This window comes from Scyliorhinus torazame, chromosome 5 (assembly GCF_047496885.1).
Source record: "Scyliorhinus torazame isolate Kashiwa2021f chromosome 5, sScyTor2.1, whole genome shotgun sequence".
Lineage (NCBI taxonomy): Eukaryota > Metazoa > Chordata > Chondrichthyes > Carcharhiniformes > Scyliorhinidae > Scyliorhinus > Scyliorhinus torazame.
The window spans coordinates 243,960,130-243,978,952 of NC_092711.1; the positions used below are offsets into that span (position 1 = coordinate 243,960,130).

General features: G+C 49.7%; 1 protein-coding gene across 1 annotated transcript in view; it reads right to left on the bottom strand.

The window, feature by feature from the left end:
* Nucleotides 1-6,493: 6,493 nt before the first annotated feature.
* Nucleotides 6,494-18,823, bottom strand: part of LOC140422760 (protein ripply2.1-like) — a 54,718-nt gene continuing 42,388 nt past the window's right edge. The window contains exon 4 of the mRNA XM_072507696.1: nt 6,494-6,841. Coding sequence (XP_072363797.1) covers nt 6,622-6,841 — 220 coding nt within the window. The 3' untranslated portion in view covers nt 6,494-6,621. The remainder of the gene's footprint in view (nt 6,842-18,823) is intronic.

Consider the following 18,823-nt stretch of genomic DNA (forward strand, 5'->3'; position numbering starts at 1 on the left):
AGGTCTTCTCCACGGTGGATCTCAAGTCCACCTACCACCAGCTCCCCATCCGCACGAGTGTATTTGCAAATACACTGCAAATACACTGCCTTCGAGGCAGACGGACGGCTCTATCACTTCTTAAGGTTTCCCTTTGGTGTCACTAACGGGGTCTCGGTCTTCCAACGAGAGATGGACCGAATGGTTGACCGGTACTGTTTACAGGCAACATTCCCGTATCTCGATAATGTCACCATCTGCGGCCACGACCAGCAGGACCACGACACCAACCTCAGAAAATTCCTCCAGACCGCAAAGATCCTTAACCTAACGCACAATAAGGATAAATGCGTGTTTAACACCGACCGTCTGGCCATTCTCGGCTAAGTAGTGCGAAATGGAGTTATAGGCCCCGACCCAGAATGCGTGCGTCCCCTTACGGAGTTCCCCCTCCCTCACTGCTCTAAGGCCCTAACGCGCTGCCTAGGGTTTTTTAGCTACTACGCCCAGTGGGTCCCCAACTACGCAGACAAGGCCCGTCCCCGATCCAAACCACAGTTTTTCCCCTGGCGATAAAGGCCCGCCAGGCCTTCAGCCGCACCAAAGCAGACGTTGCAAAGACCATGATACACGCCATCAACGAGTCCCTCCCCTTCCAGGTCGAGAGCGACGCTTCTGACGTAGCTCTGGCGGCAACCCTCAACCAAGCGGGCAGACCCGTGGCCTTCTTCTCCCGTACCCTCCATTCTTCCGAAATCCGCCACTCCTCCGTCGAAAAGGAGGCCCAGGCCATAGTAGAATCTGTGCGACATTGGAGGCATTACCTGGCCGGCAGGAGATTCACTCTCCTCACGGACCAACGGTCGGTGGCTTTCATGTTCGATAATGCACAGCGGGGCAAGATAAAAAACAACAAGATCTTGAGGTGGAGGATCGAACTCTCCACCTAGAACTACGAGATCTTGTATCGTCCCGGGAAGCTAAATGAGCCTCCTGACGCCCTGTCCCTCGGCACGTGTGCCACCGCACAAATGGACCGCCTCCGAGCCCTCCACGAGGACCTTTGCTACCCGGGGGTCATTCGCTTTTCCATTTGTCAAGACCCGCAACCTGCCCTACTCCATCGAGGAGGTCAGGACAGCCACCAGGGATTGCCAAATCTGCGCGGAGTGCAAACCGCACTTCTACCGGCCAGAGAGAGCGCACCTGATAAAGGCTTCCCGTCCCTTTGAACGCCTCAGCATGGACTTCAAAGGCCCCCTCCCCTCCACCGACCGCAACACGTACTTTCTGAACGTGATTGACGAGTACTCCCGGTTCCCATTCGCCATCCCCTGCCCAGACATGACGGCCTCCACCGTCATCAAGGCCCTCCATAGCATCTTTGCACTGTTCCAGTTCCCCGCTTACATACACAGTGTTAGGGGTCCTCTTTATGAGCAACGAACTGCGTCAATTCCTGCTCAGCAAGGACATCGCCTCAAGCAGGACGACCAGTTACAACCCCCGGGGTAACGGACAGGTAGAGAGGGAGAACGGAACGGTCTGGAAGACCGTCCTACTGGCCCTACGGTCCAGGAACCTCCCAGTCTCCCGCTGGCAAGAAGTCCTCCCGGATGCCCTCCACTCCATCCAGTCACTACTTGTACAACCACCAATCAGACACCTCATGAACGTCTCCTTGTCTTCCCCCAGGAAGTCCTCCTCTGGGACCTCGCTCCCCTCCACCGCAGCACCTTACAGGAGGACCGGGCCTTCCGCCGCCCCTGCCTAGGCCCCCACCCACCCACCGGCGCCCCCCCGCAGGCGCTCCCTTCCCAGGTCAGCCGTTTTCCCCACCAGCGCCGTCTAGGGGTGACGAAGCTGCCATGGAGATCGAAGCCACGCTCCCGGAGTCACAGACGCCCGAGCCTCCACCGGAGTCACCACCGAGGCTCCGACGATTACAGAGGGCGGCCAGGGCCCCCGATCGACTGATTGCTTCATTTTAACTGTAATCTGTAAATATAAAACACCGAATGTACATAGCTATCAGACTTGTAAATAGTTACAAAACACTGTACGGGGGTATTACGGTACCTCCATAACTAATTATACCATGTTGTTATGTTTTGTAGTTGCTGGCCACCACCCCCGCCGGACTATTTTTTAACAGGCGGTGAATGTGGTATTATAGGTATTACGGTACTTGAGAGGCTGAAGTACCATTGGTAGAACCTATATGCTTGCCTGGTTTAGCACACTGCGCTAAATTGCTGGCTTTTAAAGCAGACCAAGGCAGGCCAGCAGCACGGTTTAATTCCCGTACCAGCCTCCCCGAACAGGTGCCGGAATGTAGCGACTAGGGGCTTTTCACAGTAACTTCATTTGAAGCCTACTTGTGACAATAAGCAATTTTCATTTCATTTCATTTCATTGGCTAGAGTGCATAATAGCTCCGCCCTGATAGGCGGGGTATAAGAACCCGTGCCGTCCCAGCATGCCTCATTCAGTACCTGAGCTTCTGCTGGAAACATCTAGCTTATTAAAGCCTTCAGTTGCACTACAACCTCGTTTTAGTGGTCATTGATCGTGCATCAGGCACTTCGAACATTTCCCATTAAATCATGCTCTGTGTGAATACTGGTGTGGACTCACCCAAGAAGCCGATGGGAAACGCCACGCCAAACGCCTAAAATGCCAAGTAGAAAATATTTTTTAATATAAATTTAGAGTACCAATTATTGTTTTCCAATTAAGGGGCAATTTAGGGTGGCCAATTCACCCACCCTGCACATTTTTTTGGGTTGTGGGGCTGAGACCCACACAGACAAGGGGAGAATTTTCAATAAATTTAATGTGCCCAATTATTTTTTTCCAATTAAGGGGCAATTTAGCGTGACCAATCCCCCTAGACTGCATATCTTTGGATTATGGGGGTGAGACCCACACAGACACAGGGAGAATGTGCAAACTCAACACGGACAGTGACCTGGGGCCGGGATCGAACCCGGGTCCGCAGCGCCATGAGGCAGCAGTGCTAACCACTGTGCCACCTTACTGGTCCGATACGCAGGAAGTGTTTGGTTAAATCACACCCGAGTTGTTTTTCAGAATACAAAAGATTTATAATGTGCTCTATGCAATGTAACATGCAAAACATCAATGGAAGGAGTTTAAGAATTTACATTTCACACATGGGGACTGCACCATATAAAGATTTCAGACAATCAAATATATTTGGGATATTTATTCATCTGGGATCTGATTTTTAATGTTCCTTACAACATTAAAATTATTGTTTTATTTAGTTCTGGGAAAGTAAGGTAAATAACTGATATGAAAGAGGAAGGAGTATTTCCTGTAGGAGTGGAGAAGGGACTTTATAATGGAGTTTCTTTTTAATCATGAAGGGTTTTGATAGATTGAGTAGGGAAAGATTATTTTCTCTGGTTGAGGAGTCAGTAACACTGATCATCAATTTAAAATTGTTAAATTCTCCCCGTGTTTGCGTGGGTTTCACCCCCACAACCCAAAGATGTGCAGGCTAGGTGGATTGGCCACATTAAATTGCCCCTTAATTGGAAAAAATGAATTGGGTACTCTAAATGTATTTTTTTTTTTAATTTAATTAAAATTGTTCGTAAGAGAATAGGGAGGTCAGTTGAAATTTGAAAACGTTGTTGAAGCATGGATGTTTCATCTCAGGAAGTGAGTGGTGCGGAGACCGATGCATCTTTTTTAAGGGGAAAATACAGAGTTATTGGGAGAGAGCAGGTTGGTTAGGATTACCTTTGGATTGGTTTAGCAAAGAGCTAGCATGGGTAGAATGTGAAAAATGGCTTCCGTCTGGACTGTAAACCTGAATGGTTCTACACAGACATAAAAGGAAACAATGCATAATTAAATACCTAAATCAAGTATCAAAATACAGTGGTATAAAACTACAAAGCAGAGGGCCAGAATTTACTGAAAACTTGCAGCTTAGTACAGTGTACACAACTGCTATGCTATAGATTTTCCAAACAATGTGGCGTAGGTGACCTGTTGGATGAAACACAGACAATAGCCAAAATTTTCCGGCCATTCTCGCTGGAGGGGTCTTCCGGTCCTGCCAATGGCCAAACCCCGCCTTGGGTCTCCCAGCAGTGGGTGGTGCATAGAAAGTGAAACTCCGTTGACAGCGGTAGGATCAGAAGGTCCCAATGGCGGGCCACCCCCGTCACTGTGAAACACCTTACAGGGGGCACGGAAAATCCCACTCAGTGTTGACTCGGCCATGTCCACCTCTTGGCATTATCACATCAACGCCCCCAGCTTTAATCTATTTGCATCTCTCAACCCCAGAAACAGAGCCATTGGATTTTCATGCTCTAACCGACAAAATATACACTCCACTATTATGTAAATAAGTCTCGCCGATTTAATTGGTCAGGCCTCAACCTGATTCCATCAGATTGGCCGGGAAATTTCCACCATCAGCCACCTTCTCATTGTGATTGGGGTAGCATTGTGGATAGCACAATTGCTTCACAGCTCCAGGGTCCCAGGTTCGATTCCGACTTGGGTCACTGTCTGTGCGGAGTCTGCACATCCTCCCTGTGTGTGCGTGGGTTTCCTCCGGGTGCTCTGGTTTCCTCCCACAGTCCAAAGATGTGCGGGTTAGGTGGATTGGCCATGATAAATTGCCCTTAGTGTCCAAAATTGCCCTTAGTGTTTGGTGGGGTTACTGGGTTATGGGGATAGGGTGGAGATGTTGACCTTGGGTAGAGTGCTCTTTCCAAGAGCCGGTGCAGACTCGATGGGCTGAATGGCCTCCTTCTGCACTGTAAATTCTATGATAATCCAAAAGTCAAGCTCTAAGCCATTCGAGCATGTTTTGTCTGTTTAATGTCCTTGAGTCCGGACAGGGTATGGGTGACTTTTCATAAGCACAGTATCAATTATTCAATCATGTCCAGCATGCTAACATCATAAATCACAATGCCTCTTGGGAAAAAGCTCCAGTGCATTTAGAAATTTGTTTTGCACGGTGGCACAGTGGTTAGCAGTACTGCCTCACAGCTCCAGGGACCTGGGTTCAATTCGGCTTTGGGTGACTGTCTGTGTGGAGTTTGCTCTTTCTCGCCGTGTCTGCTTGGGCTTCCTCCGGGTGCTCCAGTTTCCTCCCAAAGTCCAAAGATGTGCAGGTTAAGTGGATTGGCTATGCTAAATTGCCCCTTAGTGTCCGAAAAGTTGGGTGGGGGGTTACTGAGTAACGGGGATAGGGTGGAGACATAAGCTTAAATAGAGTGCTCTTTCAAAGGGCCAGAGAAGATTTGATGGGCCGAATGGCCTCCTACTGCAGTACAAGGATTCTATGATTCTATGAAAGAACTTACTGTAGAATCCGATGGGCGAGAAACACTCATAGGACGCACAGTAGGATACAAAGAAAGAGATTTATGAAGATACACTACTAAACTCCCACGGCCACAGAGTCACTCTCCCCAACGTGCACCTAGGCCAGGGTTTGTATACTGTGGGGCCTCCCCTCCATTACCAGGGCAGTTCATACTCGTTATGAGTTAATGGGAACTGAATGGAGCACACTCTCTTACTTCCCAGGGGAGGCTCAATATACTTACCACCGTATCAAATGTAGGCGTATCTTCGTGAGCTGTTTGTATATTCACTAGCCTTCTGGTCCAAGACAAGTGTACAAGAATTAACTTCTTGTGGATCTCTGCTACATTCAGACTCCCAAAATTCCTTGATCCTACAACATGGGTGAACCTCTTGCCAATGGAAATAATGGTGCTGAACCTGGTGAAGTTAAACTTTTTTCAACCGTCTCCCATGTTGTTGTATATTTTATATATCCCAGCACAACGCAGATATGACATTAATTTCTCAGTCTGCAACAGATTTATTTCCAAGAGTTTTAGAATATTTCTGCAATCAGAAACTGTCTGAATTCATGCTTCCAGCTCTGCTTCTATAGTGTCTAGTTGTTTATCTCTTTTTATTTAAATTTAAACACCCAGGGTCAGCCAATCAAGCACAGTGAGCATAGATCAGTTACCAGACTCACTTAATGAAACACAAAGCAATTGAACACTGAAGTGAAGACTACCCTCCCCGTGCAGGTGCGTAACCTTTTCGCCACCACCTCCACCCCACCCGCACCCCATCTCCACATCCTACCCACCTCTATTCCAGACCCCTATGGGAGCTCAAAATCCCACCCATTGATTGTATCACATGTGCCTCCAGTACCTAAAGCTAAGAGACTGCTCATTCTCTATGTAAATGTCCCTGAATGACTTCACTAAGAAGTCACTAACTAGAATCAGTTCACTCTTTTTTTTGTGACCTAGGCCTTTCTCTCCCTGACTGTGACCCTGGGACAGTTTTCTCTCTTGCTCCCTGACCCAAGCTTGGTATCATGGGTTGGGATTGTTGATTACTCTTCTAGATTTCATCTTCAATATGACCTACTTAGACATAAGTACATTTTTAATACGAAGAAATCATTTTAATAATATATCTCTAACAGTATGTACATACATTATAAAAATATCCACGTTGGTATCTTGCGATGCTTATAAATTAAATTGTACAATTGAACAGCTGAGTGCCACTGAGATTTAACGGAATGTTAGTTTGTCTTAGTCCGTCATGTTACAACTGCTGACTTTTCTGCTCTGTTATTTTCTCCAACACAGTCTCCCCCATAGCCGATTCTTCTTCAAATTCATCTTCCTCATCAAATTCCTCATCTTCTCCCTCACTGTCTGATTCCACGTAGAAGCTGATTGAGGCTTGTACAGGGAATGCTGCCAAAAGCTCCTGCCCTTCACTATACAGATAGTCAAAGCACTTGTTCCTGGGCCACATTAGTCTGTAGGAAAATGAAGAAAGTTCACATTTATCTCTGTTCCAAGACACATCTTTTCATGGATTAAATAGTTAATAGTTGAACAGCTTTGTTTTTTCCAAAGAGCTGATGAACTCACAATAGGCTGACAGGCCTCTTTATGAATTATTGTGCAATATCTTTGAGGGGATTAAAAGGAAAATAATTTTTTTGTTCCTGTTTTTAAACATGTAACAAAATAAAATAAATTATAGTGAGAACATAACTGAATCCAACACCTGAAAAAATGACAAGCCATTCCATCCTTCTCATTGCCTCACGTGGTCCAGTTGACACCACATCAGAGCAGCTATGCCTCAAAACAGCAACCACTGGCTAAATCTCATAGAACAGTAAGCTCATTTTTGAGGTGTGGGGGAGGTGACAAAGAACACGTGGACAGACACAGATTTGAGCCCTGCTCTTCACACTGATCTCCATCTGAAGAATTTGAAATGTCTCCCATTTGTGATGGAGGAAAGGGGAGCAGGGAGAGGGGGAAATCAGAAGGAGTAGTTTGTTATATTGACTGCACATGGTACCTCAGTGTTGCATTGAAATGTTACAATTTCATGGATTTTACAAGGAGCCAATGGCCCTGCTCCTGTCTTAAGAGTTGGGAGTAAGCCCTCCTACGTTTGGCCGGGAAGCCCTGAGCAAGTTTTACGACCATCGGGCTGTTAAGTGCCTTAAGAAACAGGGGCGAAATTCTCCCCCAACGGCGCGATGTCCGCCGACTGGCGCCAAAAACGGCGCCAATCAGACGGGCATCGCGCCGGCCCAAAGGTGCAGAATGCTCCGCATCTTTGGGGGCCGAGCCCCAACATTGAGGGGCTAGGCCGGCGCCGGAGGGATTTCCGTCCCGCCAGCTGGCGGAAATGGCGTTTGTTGCCCCGCCAGCTGGCGGAAATGGCGTTTGGTGCCCCGCCAGCTGGCGCGGAAATGCGGCGCATGCGCGGGAGCGTCAGCGGCCGCCGACAGTTTCCCGCGCATGCGCAGTGGGGAGAGTCTCTTCCGCCTCCGCCATGGTGGAGGCCGTGGCGGAGGCGGAAGGGAAAGAGTGCCCCACGGCACAGGCCCGCCCGCGGATCAGTGGGCCCCGATCGCGGGCCAGGCCACCGTGGGAGCACCCCCCGGGGTCAGATCGCCCCGCGCCCCCCCCAGGACCCCGGAGCCCGCCCACGCCGCCTGGTCACGCCGGTAAATACCAGCTTTGATTTACGCCGGCGGGACAGGCAATTTTTGGGCGGGACTTCGGCCCGTCCGGGCCGGAGAATTGAGCGGGGGGTCCCGCCAACCGGCGCGGCCCGATTCCCGCCCCCGCCCAATCTCCGGTACCAGAGACTTCGCCGTGGGCTGGGGCGGGATTCACGGCGGCCAACGGCCATTCTCCGACCCGGCGGGGGGTCGGAGAATGACGCCCCAGGATCCTACCCTCCTTTTCCAGCAGATTGTAATGCCCTTACTGAGATCTGCAGTTAGTGAAGATTGAACCTGGGGTCTTCCGGTTTAGAAACAATGGCTGGAATTTTCTCACCAGGTAGGTAGTCCGTCCACTGGAACCGAAAGCAGGTTCCAAGCCTGTGCCTGTGGATGGCAGGGCCATGGGCAGAACCTTACAAGGACCGCTGCCCAATTGAGGATGGAGGCCTGCCTCTTAAAGTTGCCAGCTTAATTGGTGGGTTAACAGCACTGCACTGATTGAGGTGGTACGTGTCAAGTGCTTCCAAACAGATAAGCAGTTTGTAGGGACCAGAGGCCATTACCCCCTCAGAGAGCCCTCCTTAGGCCTTGAAGCGGCCATAAATGAGCATTTTCATATCCCCTTACCCTCAGCAACCTGCTGAGAGGCCGCAAGAATTAATTTGCTGGACTGGCCACACTGTGGCATTTTGCAATGTCAGTAAAATGCCAGAGGGAGAAGGAAGTGACCCTTAGTTTGATGCTTGATGAAGCAATTGGCTGCCTGGTAGATTGGCACTGCTGTGACTCCTGCCGTTAATAATATTCTTTAGCAGGGATTTCCGGTGGCAGCTATGGATGAGTAAGTCGCACGTTTGGTGGCTCCCGATCTGGTCGGATTTTTGGATCTTTCCCCCGGACTTTTCTTTGGTTTTGAACGGTGGACTCGAACGCCGAGGCAATTGGGCACCGTTTCCATGTATTAGTGTCTGGAGCAAAGGACCAGAAGTGCACAAAAGGGCAGAAATAAGAAGTTAGCCACGAAGAAGCTGCAGCAGGAGACAATATGGCCGAGGACCGGACCTCTGGGGTGGCAGCGCAGCGACCAATGGACCAGGATGGTTTTGCCAGGCAGAAGCAGGAATTTTTGGAACCAATTAAAGAATCGGTCGATCGGCTAGAGCATAGACTGGACGCCCAGGATCGGGCGATTCAGAAGGTCGAGAAGGCGCTGGCGGAGCAGGAGGAACACCAAACAGCGGTGGAGCTGGAGGTGGGATGCTTCAGGAACAGCAGAAAAGGCTCCTAGAGAAGGTGGAGGACCTTGAGAACCGGTCCCGTCGGCAGAACTTAAGAATTGTCAGGCTCCCGGAGGGGGCTGAGAGAGCAGACACTGGGGCATGCATAGAATTACATAGAATTTACAGTACAGAAGGAGGCCATTCGGCCCATCGAGTCTGCACCGGCTCTTGGAAAGAGCACCCTACCCAAGTCCACACCTCCACCCTATCCCCATAACCCAGTAACCCCACCCAGCACTAAGGGCAATTTTGGACACTGAGGGCAATTTAGCATGGCCAATCCACCTAACCTGCACATCTTTGGACTGTGGGAGGAAACTGGAGCACCCGGAGGAAACCCACGCAGACACGGGGAGAACGTGCAGACTCCGCACAGACAGTGACCCAGCGGGGAATTGAACCTGGGACCCTGGAGCTGTGAAGCAATTGTGCTAACCACCATGCTACCGTCCTGCCCTTAAACGTAGCTGGTGCGTAAGAAAAGCTGCTGGGGGAGGGGCAATTCCCCCGACAGCTGGAGGTGGACAGGGCGTACCGGGCGCTTGCAAGGAAGCTGCGAGCGGGGAATCGTCCGAGGGCGATGGTGGTGAGATTTCACGGGTTCCTGGACAAGGAATGCATTCTTCGGTGGGCCAAGCACACGCGGAGTTGCAAGTGGGACAACAGCATCCTGCGGGTGTACCAGGACCTGAGTGTGGAGGTGGCGAGGAAGAGGGCAGGCTTCAATCAAGTCAAGTCTATTTTCTTCAAGAAACAGGTGAAGTTCAGTCTGCTGTATCCGGTGCTGCTTTGGGTCACGCATGAGGACCAGCAGCACTGTTTTGAGTTGCCCGATGAGGCGCTGGATTTCGCTAAAAGAAAAGGACTGGTGGGGGTCTGAGAACTCTCAAACTTTGAGACAACTTGTTGGCCTATATTGGGTCCCATTTTTCTGGGGGTTTTCCCCTTGGTGTTTTGGGTTTTGTTTTCCTGTTTTTAAATTGACTATGCCTTCTCTTATTGTTTCATGTCTGTTTTTGGGGTTCCGTTTAAGAAATAGAGAGGGGGGGGAAGTCGATTTTTCATTTTTAGGCTCTTTTTCACGGTGGATGTTGGCAATGTCCCTTTTGTTTTTATTGATGTGCACTTTTGTGGGATGGATACGTGCCTGTTTGAGTTTTGGTGGGGGGTGCTTTTGTTTTTGTGTTTTCTTGCTGTTGGGTATTTGTTTGGGGGTTGTTAGATGAGGGAGTTTGTTTGTATGAGCGGCGGGAGGAGAGCAAGGGAACAATAGGTGGGAAGCTTCTTGGCGGCGGGGGCGGGGGCCACCAAGCTCGCTTGGTGAGCTAGCTCACGGAAGCACATACGTTTAGTTTATTAGATGGGTTAGGTTTTAGAGTAGTGTTGCGGGGGGGGGGGGGGGGGGGGATGGATTCTGCTGATGAGGGAGGGACTTCGATGGAGGGACACTGAGGAGGTCGGGGGTGGGGGCCGCCATGGGGTGGGCCTGAGGAGGTGTGGCGCAGGGGCTGGAGGTGGGCTCAAGCAAGAGGATGGCTGATTGGCGGGGGGGGGGGGGCACTTTGCCCCCCAACTAGGCTGATCACCTGGAATGTTCGAGGGCTAAATGGGCCAGTAAAGAGGGCACGGATGTTTGCGCACCTGAGGGGACTGAAGGCGTACCTGGTAATGTTGCAGGAGACACACCTTAGAGTAGTGGACCAGGTAGGGTTGAGGAAGGGCTGGGTCAGTCAGGCCTTCCACTTGGGGCTGGACACAAAGAATAGAGGGGTTGAGATCCTGGTTAACAAGCGGGTGACATTTGAGGTGGGAAGAATAGTTTCAGATGTGGGAGATCGATAGATCATGGTTAGTGGCAAACTGCAGGCGATGAAGGTAGTGCTGGTCAATGTATATGCGCCAAATTGGGATGATGGGGATTTTATAAAGAGGGTGCGAGGGAAGGTTCCGGACCTAGACTCGCACAAGCTGGATCATGGGGGGGGATTTTAATACAGTTATCGATCCCGGCCTGGACCGGTCATGTTCGAGAACGGGCAGGGTGCCAGCAATGGCAAAGGAGCTGAAAGGGTTTATAGAGTAGATGGGGGGGGTGGATCCGATTTAGGCAGCCGAGAGCGAAGGAATTTTCTTTTTACTCCCACGTACATAAGATGTACTCCAGGATCGATTTCTTTGTTTTGGGTAGGGCCCTACTGGCTGGGGTGGTGGACACAGGGTACTCGGCAATCACGATCTCGGACCTTGCTCCGCACTGGGTGGACCTGCAGGTTAGTATGGATAGCAAGCAGCACCCGTAATGGAGGCTGGATGTAGGGCTATTTGCGGACGAAGCGATGTGCGAGAGGCTGAGGAAGTGCATGCTGAATTACCTGCAGGTAAATGATACAGGGGAGGTCTCAGCAGCGGTGGTCTGGGAAGCGCTGAAGGCAGTGGTGAGAGGAGAGCTGATCTCGATCCGGGCTCACAGGGACAGGACGGACAGGTCAGAGACGGACTGACTGGTAAAGGAGATTTTACGAGTTGATAGGAGGTATGCGGAGGCTCCAGAGGCAGGGCTTTTAAGGGAACGCCGGAATGTAGGGATGTGGAGGTAGTGGTTGCGATGGATGCGGAGAAAGCTTTTGACCAGGTTAAGTGGGGGTATTTATGGGAAGTGCTGGAGCGGTTTGGTTTTGGGAGGGGCTTTATTAACTGGGTTAGGTTGCTGTACCGGGCTCCGGTTGCAAGTGTATGGACAAACAGGATGACTTCGGAATATTTCAGACCGTACCGGGGGACGAGACAGGTTTGTGCCCTCTTCCCACTGCTGTTTGCGCTGGCGATAGAGCCGCTGGCAATTGCTTTGAAGGCTGGAAGGGGCTGGTCCGGGGGGGGGGGGGGGGTGGAGCACAGGGTCTCGCTGTGCGCGGATTACCTACTTTTGTATGTCTCAGACCCAATGGAGGGGATGGAAGAAATTATGGGAATTTTGGGGGAATTCGGCCGGTTTTCGGGATATAAGCTCAATATGGCGAAGAGCGAGATGTTTGCGGTCCAGGCGAGAGGTCAGGAAAGGCAACTGGGAGAACTGCCGTTCAGAGTGGTAGGGGACAGTTTCAGGTACCTGGGTATTCAGGTGGCGCGAGATTGGGACTGACTGCATAAATTGAACTTGGCCCGGTTGGTGGATCAGATGAAGGAGGATTTCCGGAGATGGGATGCGCTCCCGTTATCTCCGGCGGGCAGAGTCCAATCGGTAAAAATGACGGTCCTGCCAAGATTCCTTTTCGTTTTCCAATGCCTCCCCATCTTCATCCCACGGTCCTTTTTTAAGCGGATCAATAAAGTTATTGCGGGCTTTGTGTGGGGGGGGGGCAAGTCCCCGCATGTGAAGAGGACAATGCTCGAGTGGAGTCGGGGGATGGTGGGCTGGTGCTGCCGAATTTCAGCAATTATTATTGGGTGGCTAATATAGCCATGGTGAGGAGGTGGCTGGTGGGGGGAGAGACGGTGTGGGTGCGCATGGAGGCGGCTTCTTGCAAAGGCACAAGTTTGTGGGTGGTGGTAACAGCGCCTCTGCCGCTCCCGCCGCCGCGATACTCCACCAGTCCAGTGGTGTGGCGGCTCTGAGAGTCTGGGGGCAGTGGAGGAGACATGTGGGAGTAGGGGGGCATCGATATGGTCTGCAATCTGCGATAATCACCGGTTTGCCCCGGGGAGGATGGACGGGAGGTTCCGAATTTGGCGGAGAGTGGGGATTGAGAGGATGGGGGACTTGTTTATAGAGGGGAGCTTTCCGAATATGAGGGCGCTGGAGGAGAAGTTTGCATTGGCGGGGGGAAATGAACTTTGATATCTGCAGGTGCGGGACTTTCTGCGGAGACAGGTACCAACCTTCCCACTCCTGCCGCTAAGGATCAGGATAGGGTGGTTTCTAGAGGATGGATAGGAAAGGGGAGCGTCTCGGACATATATAGAGAGCTTATGGGGTCGGAGGAGACGCAGACCGAGGAGCTGAAGCAAAAGTGGGAGCAGGAGCTGGGGGGAGAGATAGAGGAGGGCCTTTGGGCGGACGCATTGAGTAGGGTCAACACGACCGCAACATGTACCAGGCTCAGCCTCATCCAAATAAAGGTCATTCACCGGGCTCACATGACAGTGGCCCGGATGAGCAGATTCTTCGGGGTGGAAGACAAGTGTGCGGGCGGTGGCCAGCCAACTATGTCCACATGTTCTGGGCATGTCCAAAACTGAGGGGATTTTGGCAGGGGTTTGCCGACGCCATGTCTAAGGTATTAAAGACGAGGGTGGCAATGAGTCCAGAGGTGGCAATTTTCGGGGTGTCGCAGGATCCGGGAATCCAGGAGGAGAAAGAGGCAGATGTTCTGGCCTTTGCTTCCCTGGTAGCCCGGAGGCGGATATTACTAGCATGGAGGGACTCAAAGCCCCTGAAATCGGAGACCTGGCTATCGGACATGGCTAGCTTCCTTCGCCTGGAGAAAATTAAGTTCACCATGAGAGGGTCTCTGTTAGGGTTCGCCCGGAGGTGGCAACCATTCGTCGACTTCTTCGCAGAGAATTAATCATCAGCAGAAGGTGGGGGAAGGGGAAGAGGGAGGTGGTATTTGCACTATGTTAATATTTTCCTTGTTATGTATATTGTTGATTTTGTTGCTGTTACAATGCCAAAGAAATACCTCAATAAAATGTTTATTAAAAAAATATATATATTCTTTGGCAGCATGAAGATGTTGGGCTACCCTACCTATGACTTTACCAGCCTTCCTACCTCCGAGCCCATCTCTGGAGTGCTAGTAAAATCCAATCCATTCAATGGTGCCAAGCTTATTTTGATGATAATGGTATGGTGGGGGTGTGGGACTGGACTGGGATGAGAAGGGGCAATTTTCCAGTCAGGAATCTCAGGACACCACTTTTTTGCCCCTATTTCCCAGCAACACCCACTCAGATTGAGAGGCTAAAAGCAAATTACTGCAGATGCTGGAATCTGAAACGAAAGAGAAAATGCTGGAAAATCTCAGCACGTCTGGCAGCATCTGTAGGGAGAGAAAAGAGCTAACGTTTCGAGTCCGATCGCTCTTTGTCAAAGCTTTTTTTAAATTAATTTAGAGTACCCAATTCATTTTTTTTTTCCAATTAAGGGGCAATTTAGCCAGGCCAATCCACCTAGTCTGTACATCTTTGGGTTGTGGTGGTGAAACCCACGCCAACACGGTGAGAATGTGCAACTCCACTCGAATAGTGACGCAGAGCCGGGATCGAACCTGGGACGTCGGCGCCGTGAGGCATCAGGGCTAACCCACTGTGCCACCGTGCTGCCCCGTCTTTGTCAAAGCTAACAGACAGAGAAAGTGGGAAATATTTATACTGTGGACTGAGAATGAAAGATGAGTCATAGCCACGGAAACCCAGGGAAACCGGGTGCTAATGGCCACATAAACCAAGGGGAAAGAGTGCTAATGGCAGTCCCCAGAGGGAACAAAAGATGTGAAAGGCCAAACAGCAGGGAAACTAACATCAGAGGATGAACTGTAGATGTGGGGGAGAGGGGAAGGGGGAAGCAAAGAGGAGAAAGGTTAAGAAAAGGTGGATAAGATTGGGGGGGGGGGGTTAAATAGATATTAAGAAAGAAAGAAATGGTAAAAGACAGTTAAAATGAAATGGGATGAAAACAAATGGGTCAAGGTGTGGTAGAGCTGATCATTTGAAGTTGTTAAATTCAATGTTGAGACCGGAAGGCTGTAGCGTGCCTAACCGGAAGATGAGATGTTGGTCCTCCAGTTTGCGTTGAACTTCACTGGAACATTGCAGCAGGCCAAGAACAGATATGTGGGCATGGGAGCAGGGTCTTTTGTTAAAATGGCAAGCAACGAGAAGGTCGGGGTCCTGAATGCGCACAGACCGAAGATGCTCAGCAAAGCGATCACCCAGTCTGCGTTTGGTCTCTCCGATATAGAGGAGACCACATTGGGAGCAGCGAATGCAGTCGACCAAATTGGAAGAGATGCAAGTGAAACGCTACTTAACCTGGGATGAGTTTTTTGGACCTGGGATGTTAAGCATGGAAGAGATAAAGGGGCAGGTGTTACACCTTTTGCGATAGCATGGGAAGGTGCCATGGGTGATGGGAGAGGTACTGGGTATGGTGGAGGAGTGGACTAGATTATCTCAGAGGGAATGGTCTCTGCGGAATGCTGACAGAGGGAGTGAAGGGAAGATGTGTTTGGTGGTGGCATCACGCTGGAGTTGACGAAAATGGCGGAGGATTATGCTTTGCATACGGAGGCTGGTGGGATGAAATGTGAGAATGAGGGGGACTCTATCCTTGTTCTGGGAGGGAGGGGAGGGGGCGAGGGGAGAGACGCGGGAGATGGGCCGCACACTGTTGAGGGCCCTGTCAACAACTATAGGTGGGAAATCATGGTTGAGGAAGAAGGAACACATTTTCGAAGCACCATTTCGGAAAGTGGCATCATCGGAACAAATGCGACGGAGGCGAAGGAACTGAGAGAAAGGGATGGAGCCCTTACACGATGTAGGGTGTGAAGAGCTGTAGTCCAGATAGCTGTGGGAGTCAGTGGGCTTGTAGTGGATATTAGTGGATAGACTATTGCTGGAAATGGAGACAGAAAGATCAAGGAAGGACCAGGTGAAAGTGATGGAGGGGTGGAAACTGGAAGTGAAGTTGATGAATTTTTCCAGACCTGGACGAGAGCATGACGCGGCACCAAAATAGTCATCAATGTATCGGTAAAGGAGTTGTGGGAGGGGGCCCGGATAGGCCTGAAACAAGGAATGTTCCACATACCCCATAAAAAGGCAAGCATAGCTGGGAGTCATGTGGATACCCATTGCTACACCTTTGATTTGGAGAAAGTGAGATGAGCTAAAGGAGAAGTTGTTGAGAGAAAGAACGAGTTCAACCAGGCGGAGGAGAGTGGTGGTGGATGAGAATTGTCCTGGCCTCTTCTCGAGAAAGAAGCAAAGAGATTGAGAGGATGTTGGGTGGTTAGGCCTTTGGTACTTAGCAGGATTGCCAACTGTGATTAAATGTATTAAATGGAGCCGTTTCTCCTTGGTCTTTCCGGTCCCGGCGCCATAGCAAAGAAATGGAAATGGCGATCAGGTGTCCGTGGCAGTTGGCCTGCTCAAAGGTCACTCCGTAACCAAGAATGAGACCGCCCCAAGGCAGTGTCTAACCAAGCACACCAAGTTTGTCAGAGATCTGATCCTGAGTCTGTGGTTTTGTTCCCTATGAAAGACGTGCAATAGAATTGCTGAAGGTCGCTAAAGACAAGCATGCACTCAAATTCATCAAAAAGCGAGTTGGCACTCGCATCCGTGCAAAGAGGAAGAGGGAAGAACTCAGAAATGTGGCCCACACCTCCACCCTATCCCCTTGTGATACACTGCCTTACTTATGCCACTTGGAAAGCAAAAAGACTCTTTAGCCAATTTGATGGTGTTTAACTGTCAGCCAAACAGCTCTATTTTCCCATTTTCAATATTTTTATATTTTGTAAAGAAAAATTCAAATAATTTTTACTTTATTACCCTTTTTAATGTCCCTATGATCTTTCTCCAGGATTACACACAGCAGTCTCCTGAAAATTGATCCTGGAGACTCTTGACCAATCCTGGAGAGTTGGCAATCCTCTCAACATTACCCGGAAGGAGAGAGGGATCAGAAAGAATGGGTGGGCAGAAGATTGGAGGCAAGAGGTGAGATCAGACTGGTAGTTTGGGATGGAACCAAAAGGGTCAGTGGGAAGATCAGAAGGGCTATGGGGAGTGTCGAAGCACAGGTGTAGTTGGTGAAGATGGCAAACTGCATCCAGCAGGTAAGTAGAGGGCTGCTCTCCTGGATCCAACAGTCCTTGTCTCTCTTTAGCCACCAGACTTTCTGAGGACTGGGAAACTCAGTCATTCAGGGTTAAATTTAAAGTGTTGTTTGGGTAGATTAGTATGTGAAAATGCTCAAAATCTCAGTCATGCAGGGTTAAATTTAAAATGGTGTTTCATTCTGAGGCACAGCGTATCATTATAATATTCCAATGACTAATCCACCTCCTACAAGTGGATTGCTTGAACGGCCCCTATCCAGCCTCAGTTAAGTAGGCTGGTTGAAGGAAGGTTCAGACAGATTTTAGATTTTGAGCATTTTTTACATGCTAATCTACCCAAATCCACCTGATGTTATGCTTAAAGTTCCCTGGAAACCCAGTTTGTGGGCATGAATAGGACAGAAGTAAGTGGGAGAAGAAAAAGACAATGATGGAAAATCTCAGCAGATCTGGCAGCATCTGTAGGGAGAGAAAAGAGCTCACCTTTCGAGTGCAATGACTCTTTGTCAAAGCTAACAGACAGAGAAAGTGGGAAATATTTAAATCCTGTCGGAGAGAAGAGCAGTACTTCTTCAGGGTTGGCATTCCTGGAAGAGAAGTAGCAGTGAGTTAAACGCTGCTCTTCTCTCCGACAGGATTTAAAAATTTCCCACTTTCTCTGTCTGTTAGCCTTGACAAAGAGTCATCGGACTCGAAACGTTAGCTCTTTTCTCTCCCGACAGATGTTGCCAGACCTGCTGCTTTTATCCAGTATTTAATTCACTGCCACCTCTCTTCCAGAAATGCCTACCCTGAAGAAGTACTGCTCTTCTCTCCCTACAGATGCTGAGATTTTCCAGCATTTTCTCTTTCGTTTCGTTTCGTTTCAGAAATCTCAGCATCCGCACTAAGTGGGAGAAGAGAACTTCCCCCCGTTCCCAACAAATCTGGGCCACCACCACCTTATTAGGATTCTTGAAATGGACGGACGTCTGCTGTAAATAGACAGGAGCCTCATTAGTCCAAAAAAGTTGTAGTTCTCATCAATAGGCCCTCATGCAAGTTTCAGTCACCTATGAGCAAGAGCACACGTGACTACCACAAATCACTCCGAGGAAGGAAAGCTTAATATTTAATGCCAATTTTTGTGAGGTCAGGAGGAGCATCAATAAAAATGAACTCCTTGATTCCCAACTTCCTGTGGCTCTAACCTGGGATTGATAGAACGCCCCACATATTGGGCTTTGCATCTGTTTAAAACCCTGCTATTGTTCCCAAATGGTATCACTATGACACCAGCTTCCTGCAGCCATTGAGGCTACCACATGTGACTTTGCTGCCCATTCCTTATATTTGTCCTTTCCTGAGCTGCAATCAGTTCTCTCCATTTTAATCATGACTTTTCTTTGCTTCTCCCCGACCCAGGCTTAGGGATTTTTTACCATTTTTTTAACTTCAACATAAAATATTCTGATGCAGTGTATTTATTGTGTTTAAGGGTTGTATGTAAAAGCAACAATTAATTTGGGAATAGGCAGTACGGTAGCATTGTGGATAGCACAATTGCTTCTCAGCTCCAGGGTCCCAGATTCGATTCCGGCTTGGGTCACTGTCTGTGCGGAGTCTGCACGTTCTCCCCGTGTGTGCGTGGGTTTCCT